Source organism: Poromitra crassiceps (assembly GCF_964638095.1).
Source record: "Poromitra crassiceps genome assembly, chromosome: 21".
Classification (NCBI taxonomy): domain Eukaryota; kingdom Metazoa; phylum Chordata; class Actinopteri; order Beryciformes; family Melamphaidae; genus Poromitra; species Poromitra crassiceps.
In genome coordinates this window covers 1,475,061-1,487,363 of record NC_139638.1, presented here as the reverse complement: position 1 = coordinate 1,487,363, position 12,303 = coordinate 1,475,061, and the positions used below count along the sequence as shown (strand labels likewise).

General features: G+C 42.6%; 1 protein-coding gene across 1 annotated transcript in view; it reads left to right on the top strand.

Moving 5' to 3' along the window:
• Nucleotides 1-11,554: 11,554 nt before the first annotated feature.
• Nucleotides 11,555-12,303, top strand: part of LOC310795686 (putative E3 ubiquitin-protein ligase HERC6) — a gene marked incomplete at both ends in the record, with an annotated part of 143,213 nt that continues 142,464 nt past the window's right edge. Inside the window, one exon of the mRNA XM_083657755.1 lies at nt 11,555-11,648. Coding sequence (XP_083513881.1) covers nt 11,555-11,648 — 94 coding nt within the window. The remainder of the gene's footprint in view (nt 11,649-12,303) is intronic.

Sequence of the window (12,303 nt, the reverse complement as noted above, 5' to 3'; positions counted from 1 at the left end):
ACCCCCTCCTGCCTACCTGAACTCCCTCATTAAGGTCTACACCCCCTCCTGCCTAACTGAACTCCCTCATTCAGGTCTACACCCCCTCCTGCCTACCTGAACTCCCTCATTAAGGTCTACACCGCCTCCTGCCTACCTGAACTCCCTCATTAAGGTCTACACCGCCTCCTGCCTACCGGAACTCCCTCATTAAGGTCTACACCCCCTCCTGCCTACCTGAACTCCCTCATTCAGGTCTACACCCCCTCCTGCCTAACTGAACTCCCTCATTCAGGTCTGCACCCCCTCCTGCCTACATGAACTCCCTCATTAAGGTCTACACCCCCTCCTGCCTACCTGAACTCCCTCATTCAGGTCTACACCCCCTCCTGCCTAACTTTTTTTATTTATTTATTTTATTTCACCTTTGTTTATACAGGGAAAAAAGTCCCTTGAGAGCAAGCTCTCATTTTCAAGGGAGCCCTGTTACAGTAAAACATTTACAGTAAACACATGTTACCAGACAGACAGTTACAAACAAAGCAGAGGATACATCAAGTAAAACAAGAGCATACATTCTGTAGGGTATCCTCAAGGAGTGGTCTAAAAGAATTAAAGGAAATAAATTGGTCAAGTTTTAAAATGTTCTGGAGCTTGTTCCATCTGTCAGGGGCATAAAAAGAGAAAGCAGTCCTTCCTAGGTCCGTCCTTACTCGCGGAACAAACAATCTGATGTGCGATTGTGCACGTGTTCTGTAACATGTGTTACTCAGATTGATGAGCGATGACAGATGGGAGGGAAGCTTCCCTATCAGAGCTTTATAAATAAATAAGAGACAGTGTTGCTCCCTTCTAACTGACAGAGCGGGCCAACCCACTTTCTCATATAAAATACATTGATGCGTGAGAAATCTATCACCCGTTATAAAACGCAGGGCGCTGTGATACACCGCATCAAGTGGCTTTAAGATAGCAGATGTGGCATGAGCATATACAAGATCACCATAATCAAATACAGACAAAATTAAAGATTGAACAACGGTCTTTCTAGAATCAAATGAAAAACAGGCTTTATTCCTGTATAAAAACCCAATATTTCTCCTCAATTTCTTAGTAAGGTGTTCCACATGGGTCTGGAAGGTTAACTTAGAATCCAGCCATAGGCCTAGATATTTATAAGAGTCAACAGTTTCAATTTGAAAACCTTGAAGTGTTCTAATACAAACGTCACTATCAACACCAGAGGACCGTGAGAACAGCATCGCTTTGGTCTTGTTGGAATTTAAGACAAGTTTAAGATCCAGAAGAGACCGCTGGAAAGAGTCAAATGCGGTCTGTAAGCTCGCGGCAGCCTGTGCCGGAGTGCGGCCGAAACTATACATGATTGTATCATCCGCATAAAAATGGACGTTACAATCTTCCGAGGGAACTAAAATGAAATTAATGTATAAAGTAAATAAAACTGGCCCTGAAATAGACCCTTGTGGGACACCTTTGTGCGTCAAAAGGAAGCTGGATTTATGGTCATCAGCCACGACAGCTTGTTTCCTCCCCGACAGGTAACTGGAGAACCAGCGAACAGAGAGGTCGTCGAAACCCAAAAAAGATAGCTTACCTAACAGAATATCGTGGTCCACCGTATCAAATGCTTTAGACAGGTCCACAAAAAGAGCAGCACAATGCAGATGATTATCAATACTATTCAAAATGTTATTCAAAACAAGAGATGTGGCAGTTACTGTGCTGTGACCTGGTCTAAAGCCGGATTGCTGCATCTGGAGAATGTTATAAGTCTCAAGGAAAACTCTTAATTGGTCGTTAGCCAAAGATTCCAAAACCTTAGCTAAACAGCATAATTTAGAGATAGGTCGATAATTGTTCATCTCTGACGGGTCGCCCCCTTTAAACAGAGGCATGACCTGGGCCGTCTTCCAAATGGAGGGGATTTCCCCAGAAATAAAAGTCAGATTAAAAATGTGTGCAAGTGGGGAGGCCAACAAATGAGCACTGCAGCGCAGGAGATAAGGTTCAATATCATCCTCTCCTTTAGATTTTTTGGTGCTCACTTTGGAAAGAGCTACGAATACATCGTGCTCATTAACCAACCTAAAAGAAAATATATCTATAGAAGGAGGGGAGGGATTCAGGTTAGTAGTGTGAACCTGGGGGTTCATAGTACTAGGGAGCCTGTCAAAGAGGTAACTAGATGCTACAAAATGTTGGTTAAAAGCATTACACATCAAGGATTTATCTGAGATTACAGAGTTCTCAGTGTTAATCTGTGGGGGGAGACCGGAAGTGGCCTTGGGCTTCAGGGATTTTATAGATCGCCAGAAATTGGCAGAGTTTCCCTGCGAGCTGTTTAGCGACGACACATAATAATCAGACTTAGCTTTTCTGATTACACGGATACAATTATTACGTGACTTCCTAAAGAGAAGCCAATCTGCTGGACTATGAGTAGACCTCACCTTCGACCAGGCAGAATCTTTGAGTCGAAGGGCTCTAGTTAACTCCTTAACTCCCTCATTCAGGTCTGCACCCCCTCCTGCCTACATTAACTCCCTCATTCAGGTCTACACCCCCTCCTGCCTACCTGAACTCCCTCATTCAGGTCTGCACCCCCTCCTGCCTACCTGAACTCCCTCATTCAGGTCTGCACCCCCTCCTGCCTACCTGAACTCCCTCATTCAGGTCTACACCCCCTCCTGCCTACCTGATCTCCCTCATTCAGGTCTACACCCCGTCCTGCCTACCTGAACTCCCTCATTCAGGTCTACACCCCCTCCCGCTCACTACACTCTGCCAATGAAAGGCTCCTGGCACTTCCACCACTAAAGGGCCCTAAGTCACTAGCTAGACTCTTCTCCTCTGTAGTTCCCTGGTGGTGGAACAACTTACCAAACTCCATCTGATCTGCTGAGTCTCTCTCTCTATCTTTAAGAAGAGACTCAAGACCCTGCAGCTCTTTCACCAACACCTTCACACTTGATGAGCATGAATGATGAAAGGATGAAAAAGGGATGATAGATACATGAATGTTAATAGCATGAATGGTGATGAATGAGGGACATGAATGATGAATAAATCCTCTGCACTCTGTGCTGCCTGGTGACACCTGGCTCCATTCAGACTCAAGCTTGGCCTCATGATGGCACTTCCTCATGTTGTTGTCTTCTGACTAGATCATTGCTTATGTTATATAAACCTCAGATGCACATCTCTTTGGGTAAAAGTGTATGCTAAGTGAATTTGTAACCTTGTAACACTGTAACACTGTAAATTGTAACATTGTAATACTGTAAATTGTAACATTGTAACATAGGAGTATAAACAGAGCTCTTATTGAGTCACTAAAGCCCCTGGTTTAAAAAAAGAGGCAGAGCTTCATCTTAATCTAGATGGAAATCAGGAGACTGATGTCAGGGTGAGCTGAACCTGGAAGCATGGCACAGGGTCAAGGGTCAATTCACTTTCTATTCAGCCAGCCTGCTGGATTCAATCCACAAACTGAGAACAAAATCTTGAAAAAGGTTCATACATGCTGTCTTGAAAGAAATCAATGAGAATCAAGACTCTATAGCCGTTTTCCCACATGCGCTTTGTACCGCTAAATGACCGGAACGTGGTCTAATGCCTGCATGTGGGAAAGTCGTTGTGCCGGTATAAGCGCGACCCCGTCGTCGCGGACATTTCACCAGTTTCAAGCCAGTCAGAAGAGCGGTATGCTCTTAAGGGGACACAAGTGGGAAACGGGTCCAGTCATTTTCCGCGACAGCGGTCCTTCTCTCATGGGCGAGGTGTAGCCTACACACGTTGCTTAATGTTCCAGCGGGCATAATCTAATCATTTGCGCACATTAAAGCAAACTGGCGAAATGATCTTGTGATAATAAGAGCAGTATGTCAGCTTCATGTGTGGGCGTGCTGATTTCCGAAGGCGAAGGCAAGCCCGGACACATCAAACGAAGCCAGTCTGTAAAAAGTGCTTCAACGCGACGCAGGTGAACGGATAAACATCGAACCAGCAACTATTTCTTCAGACATGGATCCCAACTTCTTCAAAGTGCATCATCTAATCATTCGCGCACATCAAAGCAAACTACTTCCACATTTCGCTTCGTGCATTTGCTTTCTCTACATACATACAAGCTCCCCCCTCCCCCCGCCCCCCAACATACAGGCAATTTCGCTGCAAGATTCCCACATGCGAGCGTGAAGGTGTGAAGGGAAATTCAGGGAAATGTCCGATATTGACTTACAGGTAATTTTCCGGTACGCATGTGGGAAAAAGGCTTATGACTGACCAATGGACAGAAGCTTGACTTCACTGGTTGAAATGAATTTGAGCCAAACCATGCACACAACTCATTTTAGATTTGATAAACAATTTGTTTCTACCTGTTGCTCTCTTGCATTTTGCAATTTGATCCTTCTGTAATGTGTTTTAAATTAATTCCTGTTAGCTTTTACTTGTTTTATTCCCTGTCAAACACTTGATTGATTGATTGATTTACTTTATTTGGTGAATGTCAACAAAAACAGGACACAACACAGGTGTTTCATATCTCTATCTGCAAAAGTGCTATAGAAATAAAACATATAATTATTAATTTATTTATATTATTGCCAAACACTACTGTCTTTCTCACTAAGCATGCGATGTATGCCCATGTGTTACTTCTTGAGATGATATTTGACATGACATAATATGACTGAGGGAAGGCAGAAAGCAGCTTGATTAGTTGATGCAGTAGTAGCACTTCATTGGTACTGTGTAGCCTTTTTGCACTAAATTATAAACTTAACACTCAGCACTTTGTATTGTTTTTATAACTTTGAATCATGCAGGGAAGTTTTGCTGATCGTGCTCTTTAACAGCAACGCTCTTCATATTCCTCGTCTGCTGACTTGCTTTGTGTTGAGTGTGAAGTCTTCAACTAAATCATCAATTATAGATTTATTGGTTAAAATTAGACCTTTGCAGCTCGGACTCAGCAGGGAAAATAAAACAGAATATGAGCACATAAAATAATAGGCAATATGTTCTTCAGTTGTCAGCAGCAGAGGGAGCCAGAGAGCTGTTGAAGAAGATGAGAGATTGTGATGCTGACAGACAGACATCACATAACTGCACAATTACTAATTTACTGTGTAGTCATGTTTTGTTATTTTAGTTTCCCTAATTAAGGTTTGTCTTTTAATTTAATCCAGAGCAGTGGTTCTCAATGTGGGGTCCGGGGGGACCACCAGGGGTCTTTGAGGGGGTTCCAGGTGGTCCCAAGCAAACTGATGAATTGTTAAATACATTTAATTTCCAAGAAGTGAACACAAATAGATGTCGAAGAATGACTGTTTTGATCACAGTTTCTCTGTTATCTCTTCAATACAGACACACGTACATCAATGTGTCCAGAGAAACAACTGACTAGATAATTCTACAAAACCAAGACGCAGGAAACGTTGATTACAACTGTGTAGGCTATAGTTTACCACGCCCATTGTTATTGTCACATGACCCCACAGCTTCACTTCTGCCTCCCTAGAGAGCTCTCTCTCTCTGCACACACACGCATGCACGCACACGCAACTGTGTGTGTGTGCGTGTGTTTCTTCAACCTCACCTGAATAACGTTTCGAAAACTCAGCTGAACAAGGGATTTGTCCAGGTACTTGCCAACAAACAGGCCCTAATCTAGACGCAATAAAACATATTAAAAACTTTGCAATCAATTACAGATTTTATATATATATACTGTATATATATATATATATATATATATATATGGATTAGCACCCCATCCCATTTCAGAAATGTCTCCATAAGTACCAGAGATTTAAGTTGACACAACCCAGGCAGCTAGGGATGCGTGTCCTCCAGGCTCCAGGAACAGCTCCAAATGACCAGTCACTCTACAAACAATCAATCATACAGTCCAACATGGTATAGGAGAAAAATACATTTATAACCCTATACTCCATGGATAAAACATGACTTACCTACAGCAAAGTAGCCTACTTCAATTACCTCAACTGTATATTTGAGTGGGGAGGCATGTGTTTAAATCAGCTGTCCTCAGGCCCGTATCTAGCTATGACGTCACCGAGGTCCGGACCTCGGTAAGAATTTCAGAGAAAAAGAAAAAAAAGCTCCATGGAAAGCATGGAAAACACGGGATCGCTTTTATTTTGAAACGAAAGGCACGTCAGGCAGGAAGTCATCTGACGCCTCGTCCGCGGTAACTTGATTTCACTTGACAAGCGCAGGAGGTAGGAGCAGCAGGAAGACATGGTGACTGCCTGGCGAGATAATTGAAAGTGAGCGAGCTGCGAGACAGTGAGCGAGTGAACGACAGACGAGGTGAGTGAGTGACACTGACAGATTTTTTAGCAACAACCAAGAAAGTAAGTGTCTAGTCTGTCTCTTAAGTAACGTTACCTGTGTGACACGTTGGAAAGCTACTGGCTAATCATGCATGATGAATAAATACATGTTCTTGCCAGCCAACAGGTCCCTCTGTATGTTTTTTTTATTATCGATGATGACTGTGTGTGTTGTGTACGGCTTGGGTTGTGTACCTGTGTTTGTAGGTGTCATTTTGATATGAATTTTGCTAAAACAGTTTGTGTTTGTTAGTTACAATTATGTTGACAGGAGAGCTGAGCAGGTGGTGACATGAAAGAGAATATACTGAATAATGACATCACAACAGTATTATCCTAATGTTGATTTAGAATGAGATATTCCTCTGAATATGGCTAAAAAAGGTATTTTTTTTTATTTATTTAAAATGCTATATAACTTTAAATATGGCTAAAAAAGGGGAAACAAACCTCAAATCCGCCTCCCCTTGCCATGTCTGGACCTCCCCAATTTCGAAACTCTAGATACAGGCCTGGCTGTCCTAAGATAAGTACAACACAGCGATGTATTTTTCCCTCTAAAGTATGATACTGTGGAAGTCGATAAAAAGAGACGGACAGCTGGGTGCAGGTAAAAGCTCTTGGCTGAGTTTCCCAACAAAGAAGCTTCTTAAGAGTTAAGAAGCTTCTTAAGGAGTTAAGAAGCTTCTTAAGGAGTTAAGAAGGCTCCAAAGAAGTGTTTCCCAAACGCCTTCTTAACAGTCGAGAAAAATAAAAAAAATAGAAGGCTCTTAAGAAGCATCTTAACTGGAGCGGCTCACTTGATGGCACTCTGAGCCCAGCAGTGGGCCACGACTCAGTGGTTGAGAAACACTGTTAACACCTAATCATGGTCATGTTAAACTTTATTAAACATTATTTATTTCAGACATGGACTGCAGTTCAAATTGCTTTATATACACAGCATACAACAAAACAGAGAAACACTACAGAATTTAAGCGACCTTGGGTTCTGTGAAAGGTGCTATATAAATCCACAACATTATAAAAGTAATCCATTCTGATTAGAGGAATATAGCCTACGGTAAAACATTTAAAACACAAGTAACCATACATACAGGGGAGATTTTCAAGTGTTCCCTAATTTTAAACACTAAAGGGTACATGAAAGAAAGGAAAAAGGGAAAAACACAAGAGGAACAGTGGACACAAGTATCTCCTTTTGCCTGACGCGGCTGGATCTGCCAGTGTTTTGTCATTAAGAAGGTGTTAAGAAGGCTCCAGACCCTTCTTACAAAACCTTCTTAACGAAAGATCATCTTAGCGCTAAGAAGCTTTTGGGAAACGCAGCCTTCTTAACGGAGGATAATTGGAAGATAATTTTAGGCTAAGAAGCAATCGGGAAACGCGTTGGCTTCGTTGGCTTCTTACGGGAGCCTTAAGAAGGGTCAAAGAAGCTTCTTAGCGCTAAGAAGCTTTTGGGAAACGCATGCCTTCGTAAAGAAGCAATTGGGAAACGCGTTTGCTTCTTAAGGGGGCCTTAAGAAGGGTTGAATTAGCTTCTTAGCGCAAAGAAGCTTTTGGGAAACCCAGCCCTTGTCTTTACTCGTGACTTCCAACAAACAATTCACAGGTATGACACACCTTTCAAGGCAACCCCTATGTAAGACACACCTCCTTCTCTTCCCCATTCCCCCCACCATCCTGTCCCTTCTGGTGTGAGATGCTACCATCTAGTGTCCATTTAGTGTCCACCACACAGCCCCCCCCCCCCCCGAACACTCAGAAGAGACATTTACAAGAAAACACTTCATAAGACCATAAACCAGTGCAAACATTTAAAATGATTGCATGGCTCTTATACCCTATAGGTCTCAGTGAGTTTCTCAGCATGTGTGCAGCATGTGTTCTCTGAACAAGAGGTGCAAAGTAAAGGCCTAACACACTCCAAGCTTGTGTCACAACAAACAGAAGAACCCAAACCAGACACAAGTTTATGATGCAAAACTGAGATTGTCTTTTAATAAGGTTTTAAAAGCCAAAAAACGGCACGAAGCCAAAAGGTAAAGTCAGTGTGTGTGCGTAAGGACGCACGGCGGTGTCCAAACGGTCGAGCAAAGAGGTAAAGTGTGTGTAAGGACGGCACGGCGGTGTCCAGACGGTTGAACAAAAAGGTAAAGTGTGTGTGCGTAAGGACGCACGGCGGTGTCCAGACGGGTGGTTGCTCAGGCGAGAGCACAGGTAGGGGCATCCCAGCGGGCGCTGGGACGCGTCATCAGTGATGTTAGCTGGGGTTGTAAGGTGTTTCGGGTCTCTCAACATCATGATTGCAGAAATGGGTGTCCTCTCAATCCGCATAAAGTTGCTGTATCCAGATTGAGAGGACACATTACTTGTGTTCAATGTGTACACAATGCATCCCTGACCACCTCTGGAGGTGGTTTGGCCGATCAGATTGCAATCCTTCAATGCGTTTTGGGGGTGTTTACACCTGGCATTTCAAGTGATAAAACACAAATCTGATTGCAATCTGATCACAGAAAACACATGTTAACGCCAGGTGTAAATGGCCTCATAATCTGATCTGTTGCCCATCTACCAGAGATACCCAGCCAAGAGGACGATGCACAACAGGCTTATGGGCTATTAATCACAACAGACTCTTCTGGAAGGAATAATGCACAACAGACAGGTTAGGTGAGGAGGGAGAGTTAGTTTCAAAATATAATCTATTCCTGTTTACCTTAGCCTACCTGTTGATTTCTTTGTTAGCCTACTTTTGAGGTATTTTGCCACCAAAACCAATTATTTTATATATGTATATAATGCTCTTAAATCTTAAAAAATTATCATACTTTGCTTGATGACACTTATTCATGTTCAATGTTAAAATCATATTCCATAATGCTTTAAACAACATTGGATACGTTTACACCCTAGTGCAGTTTAGCGGTATTAACATGTATAATGACATTGTTGGATTTATAACAAAGGGTAAGATGCAACATTTCACCATATTCATTTAGATTTGGTGTTTTCCCAAAACATACAATGTGCAGAATGATGTCTAGATTAAGAGCAGTTTTTGTGCCACTGCCTGCTCCCAAATCAAAGCTTCTTTCTCCTCTGATACAAATAAATTCATATAATTTTTGTTTTACATAATAAACACTGGTTAGACCACATGATTATATCCACCTTTCGTCTTTAGTGTACTTCGTTATTACACCTCTGCTGCTATAATCTCATTATTTTGCACTTGATACCTTGGCAAATACAAATACTTATTCCATTCATGTTATGCAAGCTTTACCCTTTAAACATGGAGTATAAAAAGTAGGCTATACATTTTCTATCATTTATGCAACTCAAGATGCAGATTTCTTTTTTGCCCATTATACCACAACAAATAAATGTTCAGCCAGGCTATATATTTTTTACATCCAGCTGTAAATCAACATTAATCTGGTGTGTGTGTGTGTGTGTGTGTGTGTGTGTGCGTGCATGCATGCGCGCCCGAGTCAAAAAGTCTCTGAAAACCTTTAAAGAAAATAGTTTTTTTTAAACATAATTTTTCTTTATGCTTTTTTAAATTTTATACTTTTTTCAGGCATTTTATGCTTTATTGACAGACGTATAGTGAAAGAAAGACACAGAGGTGTGTGTGAGAAAGAGAACATGCAACCAGTGTGCGAAATACCCAGTGGCAATCGGGGGGTCCCCCTACCTAGTGCCCTGGTGTCTCCTCCGCTACATTTGAGTTGTTCTGATTCCTCTTTTTAGAAGTGGATCCAACATTCGCAAGTAATGAACTTTACTTTCTCTTTGACATATTTAGTCTGTATTTTTAACCGTGTCGATGTCGAAGCAGGTCCATTTGGGATCTTCTAAACTATTGGATTGTGGTGAAAGCGGACCATTTGCAACAGTGCCACCGATGGAAGGAGGCTTTATCAGAAAGAACCGGGTATTCAATGGCAGGGAAACACAATGTTGAATAAATGTCTTGAAAAATGAATACTGGACATAGTAGCCTAAGCTTTTAATCTAAATTTTTAGTGACAATTGCAGACTTTTCCAGAGACCCCCCAACATTTTGCTGTTGATGCTTCAGGGGGTCTCAACTGTCAATCAAGGGGCCTCGGACCCCCCGAGACCCCCTGTATTTCGCACCCTGCATGCAACAGATGTCCACAGGGCAGATTTGAACCCGGGTCACCGTGAAGGACTGAGCTTATCTGGTAGCCTACACTCAACCCAGTGAGCCACCAGATGACGATTCTGACCTTAATTTTAAAGTCATTACTTCATTCAACAGCCAATCAGAAACAATCCAACAACAGACAGATAGGTCTGTGGGTTTGACTGACCAAATCTGTTTTCTCCTCATGCTGCCTTCAGGGTGTCCTTGTAAGATCCTACTTATGTATGTTCAATGCAGGCCTACACATAGCCTACTTGCTGGAAATTCAAAGCTTTTAATAAAAAAAGTAGCCTAAATAAAGTGGATCCTGTATCAAAATTTGTATAGGGTGACGGTCACGTCTTACATAGTGGGGCAGTTATGTATTTTGCGATAAAAGCATAATTTGGTGCACTATAGCCAAAAGCATTCCTAAATGAATTAGGTAGCCTATTCACCTTATGTTCCAACGTTCCAACACAGGGGTTCAGCCAGTTACTTACTATTGTGTTTACACTTCCTGTGACAGTACAGTACTAGTAGTGACCAGTGTTATGCCTCTGGCACAAGAGAAGCCCAGACATGACATGAGGTGCCCCCACTCTTCCCATTCCCAAAGACAAGACAGCTGGATCAGGATCTGCAGTTCTCAGTGTAGCAGTTTTTATTTTTTAACTACAGAGAAGAGCCGTACCCAAAACAATAAACAAACCATACTAAACCCGCCCCTCACTTCCCTAACCAAACAAAAGTGGATAAATAAAATACAGGTGTTTTGAACAGGAAGTTATAACACAATTGGGTCATGTGGGCGTGGCTACATAAGGTGAATAGGCATCATGATTTTTGTGTGTGTGTGTGTGTGTGGGGGGGGGAGGGGGGGGGGGCGATTGGCAATTTTGCGTCCACAGACTGGTGATATTCCCGACAGCCCGTGAAGGCATCCTTATTTGAGAAAGTGAGGTTGATGCTGGAGTCGCAAAGTGGTCAGTAGTGTGTGTGTCGCGGACTCGCACTCAGTGAGTGAGCCATGCAGCAGGTGTACTGTTGGGGAGACATCCCCAGTGGACCAGCCCTCTCTCCCGTGTCGTGGACTGTCCCCAAGCTTGTAGAAGACATCTGCTGTGGGCAGGGCCGTAGCCAGGGTTCCGAAATAGGGGAGGTCCAGCAAGGGGAGGCGTATTCGGCGGCGCCCGTTAGGGCGCCGGCGAAAAAAAATTGAGTTTTTTTTTCCCCCTTTTTAAGCCATATTTAGAGTAATATATGTGTCAGTGTATATATACAGTTTAGTATATTCCAAATGAAAAATAACATTTATTTATTCCTGATAGGAACGATTGAAAAATAAAATAAAATATATTATGTTGTTTTTAACTTTACACCACCTCTTTTTGTTACTTATTGGGTCATGAAACTGAAACCATGCATATAGCCACCTGCATACCTGACTTCGGGAGCTTGGCAATTGGCATCATGCATGATTAGCCAGTAGCATCCCAACGTGTCACACAGGTAACATTACTTAGACAGACTAGACACTTACTTTCTTGGTTGTTGCTAAAAAATCTGTCAGTGTGTGTCACTCACTGTCTGTCGTTCACTCGCTCACTGTCTCGCAGCTCGCTCACCTTCAATTATCTCGCCAGGCAGACAGACAGTCATCACTCACCACCATGCTGCTGCTCTCTCAGAATCAAGTTACCGCGGACGCGGCGTCAGATGACTTCCTGCCTGACCTGCCTTTCGTTTCAAAATAAAAGCGATCCCGTGTTTTTCATG